The sequence below is a fragment of the Phalangium opilio genome, unplaced genomic scaffold, assembly GCF_054372755.1.
Source record: "Phalangium opilio isolate 3A_F unplaced genomic scaffold, DU_Popi_V2 ptg000105l_1, whole genome shotgun sequence".
NCBI lineage: Eukaryota > Metazoa > Arthropoda > Arachnida > Opiliones > Phalangiidae > Phalangium > Phalangium opilio.
In genome coordinates this window covers 366,179-386,785 of record NW_028324207.1, presented here as the reverse complement: position 1 = coordinate 386,785, position 20,607 = coordinate 366,179, and the positions used below count along the sequence as shown (strand labels likewise).

Here is a 20,607-nt window from a genome sequence, read left to right as displayed (position 1 = left end):
TACCCATCCAGTTGTGGATTTATATGAAATAAAAAGAAGTTGCAAATCTGGGTGGATTATAGTCCATAAATTACCACGACGGTCATTAGACCCAATTCCATCGTCTACGCTTTATTTTTTTTTTTTTTTTTCATTTTGAGCTTGTTTTTTAGGCCTTGACGATAAGAGGATTGTTCTGATTTCGTTAGAAAAGAGTGGGAGACTGCGAGTTATACTCGTGTACCCAATTATGTTGGAATTGATTAATTCATTATAATTAACCGGATTTAATTAGCATAGTAACCAATAAGATGAGGTTAATCACCGACGTCCTTAATTCGTATTTCTTCCGTAAAGAATTCTCGAATGTAATCAATAGAGTCGTTAACACGCAAAATCTTCGTTAGCCTTCGCTGTTGTATTGTCTAAAAGCTATAGGCAATCCGTCTCTTTGACGACTAACTAACTGCGAATTACTTTAACTGCCATAATACCAGAAGTGAGATGAGACTAGAAGTGAAGGGCTCTAGCATTGATAGTAGGGCTCTAGCATTGATAGTAGGGCTCTAGCATTGATAGTAGATCCTGGCACTAGTGAACAAACTTGAGGATTTTATGCCGCTTCCCACGCGCCTACACTACTGAGAAAAAAATTGGTCGAGTTCCAAAAACATTTCCTACCCCCTTCCCCTCAACCTAAAGCGGCCGAACACGGACGCGGCTCCTTGAATCTAGTTCGGTCATCTACCACCGCGAGCGTCTCACGTTTTGGAGGGAAAATTCATAAACCGCTATAGAGGGCCAACCGCTCTTGTGTTATCAAGAATATTCACCTTCGCCGAGTGAAGAATTTGGTTAGCTCAGTACTTCTGGTCTCATCTCACTTCTGATAATACTTTTGTAAATTTCCTTACAAACAATAAAAAAAATTCTGTAGGAAAGTATCGAGTCCGGGTCATCGCTTTCAAGTTAATATTGTCCAGAGTATTTTACGGATGACCCCTTAAATTAATTAAGAAACTGAAGGTCAATGATTTGATTACTAATATAATTAAGGGTTTATCCCTAAAACATTCAAATTATAAAGTTCTCCTAAACAGTGGCCATCACGGCAAAATGGAGATAGAAGTTAAATTTTCGACTCAAAATCGTGCACCCAAAGAACATCCACCTTCATGCATGGGTATTTTCAAATTCATTAATTTTTCCAAGTTTGAATTCATATCAACATCGCTACATGTACGGGGTCAACTAACGGGTGGTCTCCAATAAGCACCAGTTATCAAATTTAATCGACATGGTACAGCTCCAAGCCTGTAAGAAAACCATCCATCGCAATCTCTCAAGTATAATCCAGCTTACCGGAGTTTGAAAAGGGCCCTATAGCTACAGGCCCGCATACGGCTGGACTCTGGACGTGTTGAGCTCAAGTTCAATATTGGTGTAAAAGATTAGAACCAATCGAAGTATGGGATATCCGTTCAAAAAATTCCTCCAACACTATTAGAGTTAAAGCGACTAGGGAGCTAGTTGAAAACTACATCTTATCGATTACTACACATTCTGCAACTCGCTGTTCAAAACTTTAGCCTAAAAGGACTAGTGTCGCGTTAAAAATTTCATCTGAATAATGGACAGCACACGCGCAAACACCCCTAGAATTAAAAATTTCCCATACTTTTCCTTTAAAAGGACGGTCTTTTGGGCTTTCACTAAAAGTTTCCAAGTATAAACGATAACCAAATTTCGATGTTCGAAATATTTTTAAAAATCAATTTTTACATAGAACGCGTCACGCTCAATAAATACCGAGCTTTAGTTTATTGGAAAAATATGTATCTTGAGAAGAGATACCTCGCTTCCGGCAGATATTGTCTTCCGTTAATATCACATACAAGACACAAAGGATGGAAGACAGTGAATCGAGGAAGTAGGCAAACTATTTTCCCAACTCCTTCCTGACGACAAGGGACAGGAACCAAGTGATCCCAGATTAAATTACAAGAACAAACTTATACTTAAAGCAGAGATCGGAAGGTAACTCCTGTAGAAAACCGTTACGTGACTAGCTAAACATTTAACGCAATATACAAAGGCATGATATTTAATTTCCTCCCAAACGGAAGGAATACCCAGGATGTATTGAATATATTTCCTCTCTAAATCGTATAGAAGCCATTTCAATTGTACATTGTTGATAATGGCAGAATTAAAACCGGATAAGGTTGTTGATCAATACATTTTACAATAACGGGGGCACATTAAACACCCAAAATTTGAGTAAACTACTTGCACGAAACATTTTAAACCCTGATAAGTTTGTCTCTGGGACATACAAGTGCACTCCCTTCCAAAAAAAAATAAATTTCAAAATAGTAAGCTTGTCTCTCAAACATTTTTCCCAAAATACGCTTTGAGAAATCAAGTTGAAATGAATGGAAAAAAAATCTATGAACTTACCCAACATTTTAAGCACAGCCCTTCTGGAAGACGCCGCCGAATTGGGCGATCCTTTTTTAGACTGTTTCGATGATTTACGTCCGACTTTGGTCGAAGATGACGAATTCTGTTGTAAGTGTTCGGACATTTTGCTTCGGTAGTCGCCGGAGTCCGTGGCGTAACTTTTGACGCCGTTGGCTACGGTGACGGGCGCCCCGCCGCCGACGTTACCGTTGCGGCGATTTAATCTCGATGACCGTCGCAATTGTACGCCGATCAACATGTACAGGACAGAGATTAGCGTCATGGGTAAAATGAAGAACATAAAAGTGGAGATTTCAAAAGCGTGCGTCAAAGGGTTTTTAACGGAGCACGTGGCGCTGGTTAGTAAGACTTCTCCTTCATATTCCAAGTAAACGATACCGAATTGGATAGCTAATGGTATGGCGCTGAGTCCACTGCAAATCCAAATGGCCACGATGAACTTGATAGCGCGAGATAACTTTGACATGGTATGCGCTCGTAAAGGGTGGCAAATCGCGACGTATCGTTCCATGGTGAACGAAGTAATCGTCAAAATCGAGGCGTTCGTCGAAGTTTCCGACGTTAACCCTCGAAAAATGCAAAAAAACTCTCCGAAAGCGTAAGGTCTCTTGTACCATAATTGGTATAGTTCCACGGGTAACCCCGAGACTAGAAGCAACAAATCAGAAACGGCCAAACTGAACAAGTAGTAATTAGTCGCCGTATGCATGTATTTGTTACGGGTAATTACGACGCACGTACAGATATTACCGATAACGCCGGTAATCAGTAACAACGCGTAGACGAAAGTCATGGGGATAACGGTGCTCAAAGAATCGCGAATGGGTCCCAAGTCCAAATGCGTCAAGTTGGCTGTACTAGCGTTAATTGAACCGTTTGAGAAGTCCGAATCCTCCATGGTTATCGCTGTCGCCGAGTAATAAACTTCGCTTTGATATTCCACTGTGCCCATAACTTCGTAATAATTAACTTCTGCCTCGGAGTTTAGGTCAATTACGGAGTCGACTAGTTGGGACACTATTCATACTCGCGCTCTCGTTAACTTTCCACGATTTAAGAAGATTAACGTCATAGCAAAAGCGTTTCCGGTTAATTCGTATGGTATGGTGTTTCCTTATCTATTACGTTATTACGGGCTTCCGGTTTGGTTTCTTCTCTTAGATGTCTTTTGGGAATTTCCTCGTCAACTATTAAAAAGATATAAGCGAGAAAACAAGAAAATAAAATAAAATTAATATTCCCCAAAATATATGCAAATGCCTTTATAAGGTGGGGAGTTTAATTCATTTACAGAAGTACACTAACCCAAAGTTATATTGCTTTCAGTGCTGTTTAAATTCAGTTAATTAATTTTTAAAATTACTATTATTATACCTAAATTATGAGCAATATTATATCCAAGTTAAATTTACAGGAACAAATAATAAATATTTAAATAACATTTTAGAACCAGAGGTCAAATTCAAAACACCTAAGCCTAAATTTAGCATCTATTTGGAATATAAATCAGGCAATACTTTAAACTCCAGAAAGTAAACCATCATAAATCCTTGAATAAGAAAACACCACCACCTTTCTATAATTTAACTAAAATTGTGTATTTATTTAAAAGGAATTTTTCTTTTTCCCTTATAACTTCTGAGTCGTAGAAAAAGGAGGTGCAAAAAATAATTATTAAGCGATTCTAATTAAGGAAACCGCCTAGCTAATCAATTAATCTAATCATCATATTAATTATTCAAAATTGAACGAGGCGGAAAATCGTCAAAACCAAAATAATGAAGGCACAACTTACCGCGAATATTTTTTTCTCTCTCAAAGTTCGAAAGTTTTACGTCGTTCTCAATCCCAAGTGATGGCGTTTTTTCCAATGGAAGAGGAGAGAGATTGGGATTAAGAGAAAAGGAAGCTGAAGAGCACTGATGGAGAAGATTTTTCTCGGTGTTTTCTAGGCTCTTGGGGCAAAAAAACTCGGCCCGCTATTCCTATCCGTTTGCCGTCACGTTCCAAACTTGAATGAGGGAATGAGCTGGGACTCGCTCTTCTTGGCTAGCCTAGCCAACCAAAAACACACTCCGCAACGAAATCCCGCTCTGCGTACGAAACTTGTGTGATATTACGTCCGTCTAAGAAACACGCTACTTCGGCAACCGGCATCTTCTGAAGTTTTTAAGTCGCTATGAAAGACATAAAATATGGAGAAAAAAGCTGTTAGATTATTAAGAAGTCATAAATAGAGATATTTAATTAAGATAAAGATGGTTTTCAAGAGATCGTGACCCCCCCCCTTTTCTTCTATCTCAGCTTGAAATTTAGCGCAGTGTTGTCAGGCCCAGTTAGTTCAACCCTGACTAGTTAAAATTGTACACCTTATGTTTATTTCTTATTACACGCCATCTTCTCCAAGATGTATACATGATTTCATCGTAAATATCGTGATAACTCTCTTAAACGCTCTCCTACTAAGTGTTGTTGTAATTAAGTAAGTCTTAGGTGACGCGCAGGGTCCCGAGCATCGAGGACAAGTGGGTGAAAGTGAAGAAAAGGGGTAGGCTGGACCTAACCGGGTATTTTTAAACGTCATAGTGACGTCATGGCCAGGGTGGCGATAGCGATTCCTGTGTGTCCCGGGGGTCCTTAAGGTTTTCTCAACCATTCTCAAAAAAGTAAAAAGTTTCCAAAGGAGTAAGTAAGGAGAGGCGAGAGTCACTGCATTTCAACCAACTCACCGCCCTTACGCTTTTTTTTATCGAAGAGAAAAGAAAGTTACAAGATTGAAAAGCTAAAAATAGATCAAAAACACTTGGTTACACTTATTTTTGGAATTATTTTTTTTCTTGGTTGGAGTTGTGTGAGAATTGATAGGGTGTTTCTACCATTATCGTATAGTTGGACACTTTGGAATGGATTTCCAACAGCGTTATGGGGGTATGATTTTTCATAGTTTCCATACTGACTGATTAATTAAAAGAAGAGGTCAGGTAACATAACATTATATCTTAGAACGTCCATTTTCTAAGTGTAGAAGGGACAATATTGATCTGTTAATAAAAATTAATTAGCCTTTAATTAGTCAAAAAAACTAGGGCTACTGTGCCGCCCTGGCAATTATCACTGCAAATTAACATTCCCATAATTTCACATTAATAAAATTAAATTTATTTTCATCGAAAATAACAAGTTTCTTCCCATAAATTGTCAAATTCTTAATCTATAAATTGATTTTGTAATTTGGCATTATTACCAAAGTTCAAAGTGTCTCTCCTGATAATTTTCAACAAGATTTAACTGCACCGAAGAGTGATTATTATAATTTATTCAAATTATAGTTTTCACTAAAGGGAGGAGGGCAGATAAAATCCGCAAATTCTTTCATATTTAAATTAACTTCAGCGCAATCCCTCAGTGAACTAAAAACTGATTCAAGCTGAACTTCTAGTCTTACACTTTAATGTCTCACTACTCAAAAACGGGATTGAAAGAAGAAAAAAACCATTTTCGAAAACTATGTATGTATATAACCAAGAAGTGATATCTAGTTTATTAGGGAGAAGGTACAAGATACCTAAGTATTCGTGCGCCATAGTCCCAGTCCCCCTTTCAAAATACAAGGGGGGACGTAAAAGGAGGCCGGGCTATTTTGCCTCTCCTCAGTCGGAAAATACGTAATTTTCGTCATTGGCGTCGCGCTGACGTGCGTTTTCGAGAATTAATGAGATGATGATTGTAATTTAGAGGCGGGGATTAACTCCGGACCTACGTTTGGACTGGAGATAAAGCTGGAAATGTGGCCAATTTATCCTTCTCCCTAATAAACTAGACATTACTTCTTGATATAACTAAGTTTTCAAATAAAACTTGTAACAAAAAATGACTTAATTGGAATTTCGAAAACACTTTTAATACCGGATTGAGATTAAACCTTTTTAAATATCTGGAGTCCAATTTTTCATTGATTATAGGGGAGGTTAAAAAAAGGGGGGGTTGAATTGATCGACTAGCTAGCCTGTCATGACTTGCGTAAGTTGAAAGAAAAAATAAAATTTAAAAAACTCTAAAACGTTGGATTGAATTTTAAGCTTATATTTCTAAACCACGGGAATTTCTAGGCCGTTTTCCAATATTTTTATTTTTTAATTAATTCCTGGGTTTAATAAGCCCCCCCCCTAGTTTTTCTGGAGAAAATTACCGGTATATTTAGATAGTTACGCAATTAATAAGACAGGTGTTTCTCCTGTACTGGCCATAGGGCTAGTAGTAAGTTTTTTTAAGGTATTTTAAATTAAATATGAACCGGGGTCAAATGTGTTTATCACCATGAAGTTGTCGCTTATAAAAAAATCATAATTTACGCCAATAGCCTTGATTAGTGATTAATCATAATTAATTTTACGGCAATAACCTTAATGAGTGATTATTCATAATTAATTTCACGGCAATAACCTTAATGAGTGATTATTCATAATTAATTTCACGGCAATAACCTTAATGAGTGATTATTCATAATTAATTTCACGGCAATAACCTTAATGAGTGATTATTCATAATTAATTTCACGGCAATAACCTTAATGAGTGATTATTCATAATTAATTTCACGGCAATAACCTTAATGAGTGATTATTCATAATTAATTTCACGGCAATAACCTTAATGAGTGATTATTCATAATTAATTTCACGGCAATAACCTTAATGAGTGATTATTCACAATTAATTTTACGGAAATAACCTTAATTAGTGATTATTCATAATTAATTTTACGGAAATAACCTTAATTAGTGATTATTCATAATTAATTTTACGGAAATAACCTTAATTAGTGATTATTCATAAATGATTTTACGGCAATAACCTTAATTAGTAATTATTCATAATTGATTTTACCGCAATAACCTTAATTAGTGATTATTCATAATTAATTTTACGGCAATAACCTTAATTAGTGATTACTCATAATTAATCTAATACACACTTAATTTTAAAAAATCCAAGAGTACAAACACCCTTAATTGGTGTTAAAAAAATACCCTAATTAACTGGATTTTATACATACCACTTGGTTATCGCCACGCTGAAGAAAACACGCGCCGTTAGTTTTTAAAACCGTGGTCGAGACCATTTAAAATGCCTTTAAGTCTACAAATGAGAGTCGACGGCCACGTGTTTCATTTCAGTAATTAAAAAAAAGTCAACGCGCAGAATATCACGCCAGGGCAGCCAGTGTTGGGTGAAGGGCTGGCCGAATTCGCAAAAAAACAAATTCATACTCCGTTTCCCACTTATTTCCAGCAAAATTTCGCGCCTCCATCTTAAAGGAGAGAGCGATGGAGTGGTAATACCTCTAGCCTCTGCTATAAATCCCGTACAAGTTATCAATCTAGCGTGGTGTTCGGCGACGTTCTCTACCCTGTATATAATTAAATCCTTCCGAATTTTGAACTTAATCTTTGGTATTATAAACCCTCATTACCAATAAACTAACCACCACTGAGATTATAATAGACTTAAATGACGGTGGATTTTCGTGCATCACTGTTGAATATTATCTTTAAGCCCCCTTATGTAAGCTGTAAATCCATCAGGACACCTTTAAAAGCCTGAATGTAGGATCCTTGTATCGTCAAATGCGTCCTTATCTGCCACAGGCCTCCAAATTTCAATCCCATAGCAATTACCCGTGGAGCTTCGAATGACCTCTTAAAGCCTAAACGCGTTGCTATTCACCGATATAGTTATTGATGACTACGAATTTGAATTCGATTAGAAAATAATTCTTCTTAATTGTACATACAGTTTATTGTAAAACTACTTAATTCAACAGAGAGGCAAGTTGGGAATCTAATATTTAGGGTGTTTTAGATAAATTTGCCATAAATTAAGTGACAACTTTGAGTGCAAAATGTTCTGTCACCATTTTGCCCTAAGGGCATGGATAGATTTAATTTTACAAGTAGGGGACCGTCCATAAACTACGTCACGCGAAAAAGAGCATTTTCTGACCCCCCCGTCCCCCCAGATCACGCTTCGTCACGCTTTTCTCAGACCCCTCCCCTAAAAACCACGTCACATTTCTTTAACCCCCCCCCCTCCGCACTATTTGTCTTAATTTACAAATTAAATTTGATTAATTTCTTGAGTGATATGCCGCCCTCTCAGAAATATTTTGCTCGGCTGAAAATTCAAGTTCTCTTCCGTTTTAAGCTTTTTCCCTCTGATTGACCTTTAGAATTTTAATGTCTGGATGTGCTTTCTATAAGCTTCAAAAAAGTTCCATAAAGCTTAGTTAAAGGGGCACACTTTTTAGGTTTCGACACTGTCACCGAAAACAGTCTAATCGAGCTTGAGATTTAGAAAATTTGCCAAAGAATCGAAACCATTTCAATCGGCAGGGGAATTTGATTCATCCTCACAAATAATAGGGGCGAATAAACAAAGACATAAGAGAGATTACGCTGTTTATTTTAAATGCGCTATTTAAATTGGCTATATAAAAGTGTAAATAGTTGATAATTGCATAAATTTTCTACTGTTTAAGCGATGATGGAATAACAATTTTGGTAAATTATTGTAACGGTGGACTATGGAATGTTGTCTTTCTTCTTCCATAACATAAGAGAGCCAACCTGCCTCTTACTGACTTCGTAACAAAATCAATGCTAAATGTGACGTCACGCATCGAAGAACCCCTCCCTCCCCCTTGTCACGGACCGTCACAAATTTAGAAACCCCCTCCCCCCATAAGAGTGTGACGTAGTTTATGGACGGTCCCTAGGAATGGAGAACGGTTAGTAATTACTTCAGTCCGGCTCATAGCCCAGTATAGAGCCCCTCCCTTCAACACGTAACGAAAAGTTTAAATTATCTTTTTGGCTCACTTAAACTGCGTTTTGATGACTTTGCTGACGGGGACGGCGAAGAATACGTAATTCCTTTTTACCTCTGTCGGTATGACCCCGCCTCTTCTTTCATACCCCCCCCCCGTCCCGGGACTTTGACGCGCGCCTACATTACTCTGTTCTCCATTCCTACTTCTAAAATTAAATATATCCCTGCTAAGGGTCACTGTTTTCAAGTTAAGATTAGAGTATTTTACGGATGACCCCTTAAATTTAATTAAGAAACTGAAAGACAATGATTTCTAAATTTAATTTACGCAGCCTCTTTAGTAAATAATTTTCTAGGCCTAATTCGTTTTTAAACAGGAGGTCCGAATATAGACATGCATTAGAAAGTTTAAGAAGAAAAACAAACCCCAACTAGCCGACCAGGCCAATAACCCCGTAAATAAACATAAACTTTCGACATTTTTGTTCCGGAAAAGGACAATACGCTACCGGAAGCGTACATTATTCCACGGGAAGTTACCAATTTTTTACCGAAAATAAAGACTCAACCACAATAAATAAAGCCATGTTCACACTTACGTGAGAAACGGGTTCGAAGCGATTCAAAACGCTTGCAAAGTTAAGTGTGAACAAAACTGATATTCGAGTAGGTAATTACAAACGCGGTTTCTTGGAGTTGCTTCGCGAACCAACTTGAAGCGGCTTTGTAGGCCAATTTCTAGTTTTCAGGGGTATTCTAAACTGGTACTTATATTTGTACGTGTACTGGTACTTGCACTGGTGCTTGTATTTGTGCTTGCACTGGTGCTTGTATTTGTGCTTGCACTGGTGCTTGTATTTGTGCTTGCACTGGTGCTTGTATTTGTGCTTGTACTGGTGCTTGTATTTGTGCTTGCACTGGTGCTTGAATTTGTGCTTGCACTTGTGCTTGTATTTGTGCTTGCACTTGTGCTTGTATTTGTGCTTGCACTGGTGCTTGTATTTGTGCTTGCACTTGTGCTTGTATTTGTGCTTGCACTTGTGCTTGTATTGTATTTGTGGGTTGCACTGGTGCTTGTATTTGTGCTTGCACTTGTGCTTGTATTTGTGCTTGCACTGGTGCTTGTAATTTCTGCTTGCACTGGTGCTTGTATTTGTGCTTGCACTGGTGCTTGTAATTTCTGCTTGCACTGGTGCTTGTATTTGTGCTTGCACTGTTTTATTTGTGCTTGCACTGGTGCTTGTATTTGTGCTTGCACTTGTGCTTGTATTTGTGCTTGCACTGGTGCTTGTATTTGTGCTTGTACTGGTGCTTGTATTTGTGCTTGCACTGGTGCTTGTATTTGTGCTTGTATTTGTGCTTACACTTGTGCTTGTATTTGTGCTTGCACTGGTGCTTGTATTTGTGCTTGCACTTGTGCTTGTATTTGTGCTTGCACTTGTGCTTGTATTTGTGCTTGTATTTGTGCTTGCACTGGTGCTTGTATTGGTGCTTGCACTGATGCTTGTATTTGTGCATGTACTGGTGCTTGCACTACAACTTATTGCGTATCGACACTAAACCTCTTCAAAATAATTTATTTCATGATAATGTGTTTTCGGAAAATGGAATTGTTCTTGAAAAAGCGTAGATATGTGATTTTTTCTATTAATTTGGATGGAACAGATCGATTGACAGTAAAATAAGGTGCTTGAATTAAATCGTGATTAAGGATTAAATACATAGAAATGATTCAAGAAACATTGCAATATCTCAAACGTGCAGTCAGTTGGTAAGGTTATTTTCACCGGCCTAAGCAGACAATTCCACCAACAGAAGCGTCTTAATGCGTGAACCGAGGCTGCTGAAATCGCTTCGAACTATTAATAAAGTCCGTTTCAAAACTAGTTCTGCAAACGAGTTGTCAACCGACTCCTGTGCAAGTGTGAACATAGCATCATGAGATACGAATGCATCGTGGTTAGTTCACTATATAGTTTCAGATCTCTAACTAACCAATTCAAAATATACAAGAGAATTCGAGTGAAATACCCTGTACAGAATTCCTGGAACTGCAACCAGATTCAATTTGATTTGACGTTAAAACGTCGTTTGTCACGTAGCATTTTGGCCACGATAAAATTTTAGAGATGGATAGACGAACGAGGGTTAACGTTGTAGAACACGGTCGCGTTCTGTTATCATTTATCGGCCAATTCTCTTGTTAAGTTATCGCTCACTTTGGTCAACCGTTGAAAGAAACTTTTTCATATTTACAGATGTCAAAGATAATCGTCGGAATTTTGGGTTTCGTAACAATAGACCTTTTTGATGTAAAAAAAGCGATTGATACATTGCCTTCTCTGCATGGACCCTCTCATGATACAAAAAGACTACAATATAGCGGAGTAGACATGCAGTTCTCGTTAAAATTTTGGAGCAACTTCCGGCACTCGGTTTCTTGGTAGACACGTGGTTGGTTACCTTTGTCTAAATATCACTCTCCACCTCCATAGAGGATGTACAGTAAAGCAGACGACATTTTTCAACCAATAATGATATGTCTTTCCCAATAAGTTTAAACCGGAAATGAATAGCAAACTATGGCGAGGAATTTCCTTATGTATTGGCAAAGGCAAACGTGTCTACTCCTCTATTGTACATCCTCTATGATTACGACACGGGAAACTCCTTTGACTATGTTATCTAGCAATACTTCTTCCCCTTCGAACGATTATGATGTAAATAACCAAATTAGCCAAAGATATCCATCACATTCTTAAGTTAAATCAGAAGAAAATAGGGGAAGTGGGTAGCTTGGGCAACTTCGCGAGGCGTCCCGTTTACGGATTTTTCGCGCCATTTCCCTCCCCGTGGGGGTGAAGAGAGATAGGATTTTTACGCGCATTAACACACGAGTGACGTAATTCTGTGGACAGTACGGTCCTACGCCTTCCAACTGACTAGAGGCGTCTGCTAGAGGCAGTGAGGCACTCAGGCACTCAGGCAGAATGGCAGAGGCTGGAATCGAGTGGTAAGTACTAAATTCATAACTTATTTTAAAATGTCTTTATTTTTAAATACAATGGTATTTCTAAGTTCCAGGGAAAAAATTAACTTGTCCGAAGTTTTAAACTGTGATAGGGAAGAGTTCAAAGTAATAAAGTTGTATCCAAGTTGTTGTAGTTTGATTTTTAACATTGGGATTGGTTTGGGTAGATCTTACTTTTCCTTTCAACACAGCCTGAGTTTTCTTATCGGTAGTAGTTAAATCACACTGCGTACTCTTAACGACATTCATTTTATTAAATAACCGAATTTTCGTCCTTAATTAAACCAATATCCGCATTAACCCGTTGCCTGACGTAACCCTAACTCAAACTGAAGCACAGCAGAAATATAAGCAGACTACACAAGTTAGTTCCACAGTTCGCTACATGGTGGCGTTCGCAATGAAATCTGGTACTATTTTATGCTCCGCGCCGATTGGCCAGATTCAAATTTTAAGGGTGGTAGGGGAATCGACCATTGTAAGTGAGAATCACTGGACGACTTGTATGGCTCAAGGCTACGGCTACCCACTTCCCCTATTTTCTTCTGGTTAAATCTCAAGGCTTAAATTCTACAAATCCTTTGAAAATAAATTATAGCAACCATATCGAGCGCTCTAAAATTCTATATAGGAGCCCTGACTATACTCTATGACGTCATAGAGTGGGCGGTTGCCCCAGCTACTAAAAAAATGTGTTCGAATTTTGAAAAGTTCGGAGAAACGATAGGGCGCGCTTAGGGGGATGAGAAAATCTAATCAATCATTCTTATTTTCGTGTGGTCGGATAATCCTTTACATACGCTGAAAAGTTGTACGTTACAATTTTGGATCTAAGTTTAGCTCGAATTTCTACGATATAATTAGCATAAAATAACTCTTAATTAAAGGATCAAGGTTTACTAGAAGTAGCTACGCCTTAATTATGTAAAAAAAAGCGGTGGTCGGAAGTCGAAATGTTGAAAATACACGTATGCCGGAGAAATGTTATATCAGGGATAGATTTAATTTTAGTAGTAGGAATGGAGAATAGAGTAATGTGGGCGCGCGTCGAAGTCCCGGACCCCCTTCCACGAGACGGAGGGGTATGAAAGAAGAGGAGGGTCAGAGCGACAGAGGTAATAAGGAATTACGTATTTTTCGCCGTCCCCGTCAGCAACGTCATAAAAACGTAGTTTAAGTGAGCCAATAAGATAATTTAAAATTTTCCTTACGTGTTGGAGGGAGGGGCTCTATACTGGGCTAAGACAAGGAGGATAATATGGAGGGCCGACTTAGCCTTTGGGGGGTGTTAAGTGATTTTTGGAGCTCGATCCTGCTGACACCTGTTCATTTACGGAAAACTATTGGTTTCGCGGAGGGGTGAGGTAGGGGGATATTTTTTTTTGGCGAATCGCGATGGCGGACCGAATATGTTGCAGACGACAAAACGCTAGTTTTCCGCAGATGAACCAGGGGCCACTAGCGTAAGCAGGGCTACCAGTCACTTTCCTAAAATTATACTAAGTCGGCCCTCCATATTATCCTCCTTGGCTAAGAGTCGGACTGAAGTAAATACTAACCGTTCTCCATTCCTACTTCTAAAATTAAATCAATCCCTGGTTATATTATTCCACTTGGAAGATGTTCACTTCCGGTAAATTGAAATTAATGTGGAATATAGACAGTGGGACGTCAAAATGGTGATAGAAGTTACTTTTTCGACTCAAAATTGCCAAAAAAGTACATTCCCCTTAATTTATGCCAGACTTATCAGAAACACCATTTATTATTTGAAAGAGAGAGTAAGGTTTGAGGCTTTGAGTATTTCAGAGATAAATACGAAGATTTTCAAGTATATTTGCGGACAGTCACAAAAAAGGAAAAGCAAAGGCTTAGGATCAATATAGGGAAACGAGAAAAGACAATACGTGCCGGAAAAGCCACAAAATAATAGATGTTTTAACATATACCTGAAACGTGAAGTTCACTAATACGAAGTTCTTCCTGAATATACCCAAAATACCTTACAAGCCGTATAACTCCGCTTCAATTTTATAATTTCACGTTTATTCATTTATAAGAAGGGTTTCTAGTAGCGAGCGTAACACCATAAGAAATATATTATAAGTGAAATTTATGAACATAGCACTTTTCTAAGTGCTTGTAAAAATGCATTTTAAAATTTTACGGGCAAATTTTTTACACCTTCTCAAGCTACACGGTAATATTTTCAGAAGTTAAAGAATACGTACTGAAGGGTATATATAAGTATGCATAGGAACCATTCTTTAAATCATAAGTTTATAAGATATGTTCCATAAGTTTGTCACTGGTTACAAACTGGAACTTGTCATGAAGTGACGTATGGTTCTCGTAAGCGACACCTGGTGAGGCGCTGCATATCAAAGGCTTAGTACAGACTAAATAGAAAGATGGACTGCAAAACCGAGTGTAGTCAATTCTCGCTTGTCGTTCTCGAACTAGCTCGAGCTGTAAGTCTCTAGCATTACGAAGTATTGGAAGTGTCATGCTTATGGAACATATCTTATAAACTTATGCTTATACCTATAAGTTTGGAAGCTACTTAGAGTGAAATCTTTCAGTCTGAGATGTCGGTAAAAATTATAGGTACGAAGACTTTAACAATGTAAAACCAGAGTACAAAACCATAAATGTATCAGCAAGGTATAAAAGTTTCTTTAGTCAGTCGTTCTCAAACTGAACGCGTTTCTTACAACCAAAAACGAGTATTTGTACAAAAAACAGTACCATACTTATAAGAAATATACAGACTTATGATACAAAGGTCTTTTTAGGAGGTATATAACTCCTTGTCTAAAGCTGTTACACGCGTCGTAAAGAACTACGAATTATGCATGTCTTAGAGCTTAAGAAGTTAGGCCTACTCAAAATATATCATACATGTTTCAACTTCCATACAGAAATGGTTCAAAAACCATGGCGAATATATTAAAATTTCAGTGCTATAAAAATAGATGGATACTGAAATTGCCCGAATTTAATGTAAACGTGTTTCCAGTCTAGTCTGCTTAACCTAATTATTATAATTAAAGCGTTACTAGACCCATATCACCCGTTGGGAATGGCGCTGGTTATTTAAGGTTCACAAAGGTCAAGAGATCTAGGGTATAAAATCCTGGAAATTTCCTATACCGTTTGGGATCGAATCAGATCGGAAATGAAATGCGTAAAAAAAATGGAATAACCGAGTTTCAACTTTAAAAATATCTTAAAACTAATGGAATGTTTTTCACCATCTTTTCCCAATTTCCATCTCGAGTTTAGGAGCGGCCATATACAGTATACACTCCTTTCCATTCAAGGGTTAACTCTCTTAAAAGCCTTTTACTTTTTCTTCATTTTCCTACCCTCGTTTTATAAGAGTGCTCAACTTTTAAAGTCGATAAACTCGAAGTAAATATAACAATCTGCATGGGATTAAAACTACTTCGAAGGAATTCGCAGGCTGATACGATTGAAGCCTTGGCTGTTTTTTAAGATTCTTATACATCTTATTACGAGCTTCACTCGGCTTATTTCGATGGTGCATTTCCACTGAACTAAAAGTTTCCGAGTCGAAAAAGTCTTCAAAACGCGATATTTTATAGTGCAACGTTTTTTAGAAGATTGGTGATGTAATAATTGGTGAATCGACATTAATATTTTCACAAATATAATTAAGGTAAATGTTCTCCTCAATCCATAGGTTTAACATTAGCTTACTTACACCGTACGACACATTATAATTCCAGGTACTGTGAAGTCCTTTATGTATGTTATAGTCCTATTTCTACCCTGTCTAACGATACTAAATGCTTCGGGTTCCAACAATCAGGGCCCAAGTATGTTTAAGGGAATTCAAATTTTGTTATGAACTGAACAATATCAAGTCCACGTCTCTTTCATAATTTATTAGCAAAGGCAAATGTAAGTAACGGAAAGTAAGGCACTGGTATGGATGAAAGCATATCTGTTCCTAAAGATTATCAAATTTTTTTTATTATAATTCGGTTTGCCCGCTTACTCGAACTGGTATTCATACGCGAGTGTACGAAAGGAATTATGTTTTTCAGCGTGAATCACTCGTCATTCGCGCCCTTCATACAGTTTCACTTTCTGTTATCACTATTTGCCTTTGACAACAGCGAAATAAAATGTTTTGATACTAGAATATGCCTTTAAAGCGGTATATCAGAGAGAATTATTTATAGAGGAGTGTTCTTGCCACGGAGTTGTAACTTTGTTTTGCTCGATTCACAGCATTATATCGATGCGGTTTTGGTATATATTTGAAACCATAAACACGCAATGACCAAAAGTGAAAGAATAGAGATTATGCTCTACTTTTCATGTTATAATTCTCTCTGATTCCATTCTAGCGATTTCTCTTTGAATGTCATCGTATAAAAAGCAAAATCGATATGGGGTAAAGCAAACGGTCGGCCAATTCCTATTTATGATATACTTTTCTCCCATTCTCTAGAATTTCTCCTTACACTCGATCTCTTATAAGTATAGACGAAACAAGTGTTAATGTCAAACTATAGATTAAAGTCGACAATTTCCGGGTATCGTTCAATGGTCAATTTGAGCGAAGCTAAACTAAAAACCCTAATTGACCTAAGGAAGACGATACCCAAAAACATGAAACGGGTGCGTTTATAGAAATTTTATCCAGTAACTTAAATAGCTTATTGAATCCACTATAGGCTAGAGCCAAGAAGCGATATCTAGTTTACTAGGGAGAAGGTTTAATTAGCCACATTTCTTGCTTTATCTCCAGTCCAAACGTTGGTCCGGAGTTAATTCCCGCCTCTAAATTACAATCAGTTTCTCATTTGTTTCTTGAAAACTCACGTCAGCGCGACGCGAATGACGAAAATTACGTATTTTCCGATTGAGGAGAGGCGAAATAGCCCGGCCTCCTTTTACGTCCCCCCTTGTGTTTTGAAAGGGGGACTGGGACTATGGCGCGCGAATACTTAGGCATCTTATACCTTCTCCCTAGTAAACTAGATATCGCTTCTTGCTAGAGCATATTATATCCATTTCATCGAATATATCCAAGTTTCATCCTTCAGGGTTCTCATCAAAATATATTTGACTGCGTCACTACATTAAACATTAGCATGGTCACTCGTATGTCGATGTAGTTGGGCTCGATGGAATCCCTTTTCTCCGCATGCTGGCAAAAGAAATCCGAACTATATAGCCTCGATACATTTGAGAGGCCAAAAAGGCCAACAGAAAGTCTTTCTTGAGAGGCATTTGCTTGAAAGAGATCATTGCCTATGCAATATAGTTCTTTCCACTATATCAGCTCAGCGCACCTCGACCCAAAGTGGAAAAGAACACTCGACAATTTCCGAAGATATTATTCAAATCCGGGGGAAAAAAATAATGGGACTTTTTTTTCATCCAAGTGTCAAATAGACGAATTTTTAGAGCTCAGTTTCGCATTACGTTTGAACAGGGATGGTTATAGTTTTAGAAGTAGGAATGGAGACCGGTTAGTATTTACTTCAGTCCTACTCATAGCCCAGTATAGAGCCCCTCCCTCCAACACGTAACGAAAAGTTTAAATTATCTTATTGGCTCACTTAAACTACGTAATGATGACGTTGCTGACGGGGACGGCGAAAAATACGTAATTCCTTTTTACCTCTGTTGCTATGACCCGCCTCTTCATTCATACCCCTCCGTCCCGGGGAAGGGGGTCCGGGACTTTGACGCGCGCCCACATTACTCTGTTCTCCATTCCTACTTCTCAAATTAAATCTATCCCTGGTTTGAAACTAAACCGAAATTATCAAAAGTTGAAAAAGTTCAAAGCTATATTCGGAAAGCATTTTGGGAACGATGCGTGATAAGAAACTTTATACTTATGGAACATATCTTATAAACTTATGGTGCGGTAATGTATTTATAAGAAAATGGAATGCGTCTCGCTGAAGCCTAGTTCAGATTGATTCGCGAATCGCGACACCTCCAAGTGAAGAATAAAATAATTATGATTAGAGATTCGCGTGTTTGAAATTTGATTCGTGCAAAAAAAGTTGTGTAATAAAATCTTAAGTGTAAGATAATTTTGAAGTCGGTAAGAGCTATAGAAAATGGGAGAATGGCTAAAAATACACTGGAGAAATACTTAAATTATTCAGAAAGATGATTTCACTTGTCTAGGGCATCAATAAGGCCAGGGGTATTTTTCTATTTCAAGCTTTAGATAAAAGTTAGGTTCTTGTCTAAGTTCGGACAATTTGTTCTTAAATTGTTTTTTTTTTTTATATTTTCGGCATATTTGTTAAACGTTCTACACGGTGAAATTTACCTGACATTTTCCAAATTTAACCAAAAATATTTAAAAAAAATTAAACCTAATATAAAGTCTTTCACCATACCGGGTGTTTCTGATAAGTTTTCCATAAATTAAGGGGTATGTTCTTTGGGTGATTTTGAGGCGAAAATGTAATTTCTATCCCCATTTTGCGCTAAGAACCATTGTTTTCAAGTTAAGATTGGTGGAGTATTTTACGGATGACCCCTTAAATTTAATAAAGAAACTGATTTAGACAATTATTTTTAATTTAAATAAGGGGTCATCCCTAAAACACTCCAATCTTAACTAGAAAACAGTGACCCGGGGGACAAAATGGAGATAGAAGTTATAGATTTTCGACTCAAAATCGATTTCCCAAAGAACATCGCCCTTAATTTATGGCAGACTTATCAGGAACACCCTGTATATGAGTAAAATGCAGCCCACTAAAGGTTTTTCATTCTTAAAATAACATTTACTCTGTCGGCGATTGCTGGAAAGCTGAAAGAATTATCCCTAGCTCTTTTTTACACAGCTTCGAAAAAAGTATTTTCCTAAGCCAAGAAGCGATATCTAGTTTATTAGGGAGAAGGTGTAAGATGCTTAATTATTCGTGCGCCATAGTCCTAGTCCCCCTTTCAAAATACAAGGGGCAACGTTGAAGGAGGCCGAGCTATTTCGTCTCTCCTAGTCGGAAAATACGCAATTTTCGTCATTCGCGTCGCGCTGACGCGAGTTTTCAAGAACCAATGAGATGCTGGTTGTAATTTAGAGGTGGGGATTAACTCCGGACAGGCTACGTTTGGACTGGAGATAAAGCTGGAAATGCGGCGAATTTATACCTTCTCCCTAGTAAACTAGATATCGCTTCTTGCCTAAGCTTAAAGATCTCCAGTGGGTTCAGGGAAGAAAAAAAAAACCTTATTTCTTCCCTAAAAACAATATTTGCACACGAACTTCAAAAACTTTCAGTTTCCAAGTCTGTAATATTAACAGGAACTTTAAGGATTTTAATTAGAAATTTAGCATAAGTATATAATGAGTTAAAGAGACGGATTTAAGCGGAGACTTCCCTCTGTCTCAATCTCGACCTCAATGACCCCTAAGAACATTTACAAATTTCACATTACAGGGTGTTACAAAAAGGGTCCGTCATTTACCAGTTACGATATATTGACGAATAATGGAATTTTATAGAATAATTTCAGAATTATAATAAAATACAGAAGTATATAATATTTCTCTTCGAGAGAAGTGTACCACAAAGCTGGGTAATTATAACATGATTCTTCCCAACATCATTTCCCATTTGGAGTGCTCAATGTTACAAAACCGAATCACATACAAGATAAATAGTTCCCAAATCATTACTCTATTAGCGCTTAACTATTTGCCAGGGCGCATGTTCTTGTGGACTTATGTCCAACGACAAGACAATCAAGGTTTGGGGATTGATTGCTGGGGATTTAGTACCAAACAGTTATACAATTCACCCCAGCACGGTGCGATGCCCATCTGAAGTTTGATGATCAGGGGGGGTATTAAGTGGATACAAAGTGTCATCCTTCTTCTATTATCCCCTTCAGGTTACATCGAAATATCCTATTATATGATTGTTGGGGACACTTTCAACTCAAAAACGGTCACTTATTTCAAGATTAATTTCTACCCGTAACAATTATCTTGCAACAATCAAAGTCCAACATAGTTCAAAAAATACATTAACCAACACGTTTTAGTAAACTCTATTTATAAGACGAGACGAGAGAGAGCTTTGGAAAAACTTTCCAACTATGAGAGTATGAAGAATCACGTTAGGAAATTGGAATTATTACGTGGCAAAATTCGCGGGCTGGAGATGTCTCAACTAGCCACGGTGAGAATTTGAGGAGCGAGGGGTCACGCCAGAGTAACAAATCACGGAGGAGCCCCAACAAAAAACGCTAAAAAAAAAACTTTGGATGCCCA

General features: G+C 37.7%; 1 protein-coding gene across 2 annotated transcripts in view; it reads right to left on the bottom strand.

The window, feature by feature from the left end:
• LOC149625070 (pyrokinin-1 receptor-like) overlaps positions 1-4,460 on the bottom strand; it is an 88,496-nt gene extending 84,036 nt beyond the window's left edge. For both annotated transcript variants that reach the window (XM_089851837.1, XM_089851836.1), the window contains exons 1-2: positions 4,259-4,460; positions 2,440-3,650 (exon numbers count right to left, since the gene is read on the bottom strand). In XM_089851837.1, the coding sequence (XP_089707963.1) occupies positions 2,440-3,415 (976 nt within the window). In that variant the 5' untranslated portion in view covers positions 3,416-3,650; positions 4,259-4,460. The remainder of the gene's footprint in view (positions 1-2,439; positions 3,651-4,258) is intronic.
• Between the last annotated feature and the right edge of the window lie 16,147 nt (positions 4,461-20,607).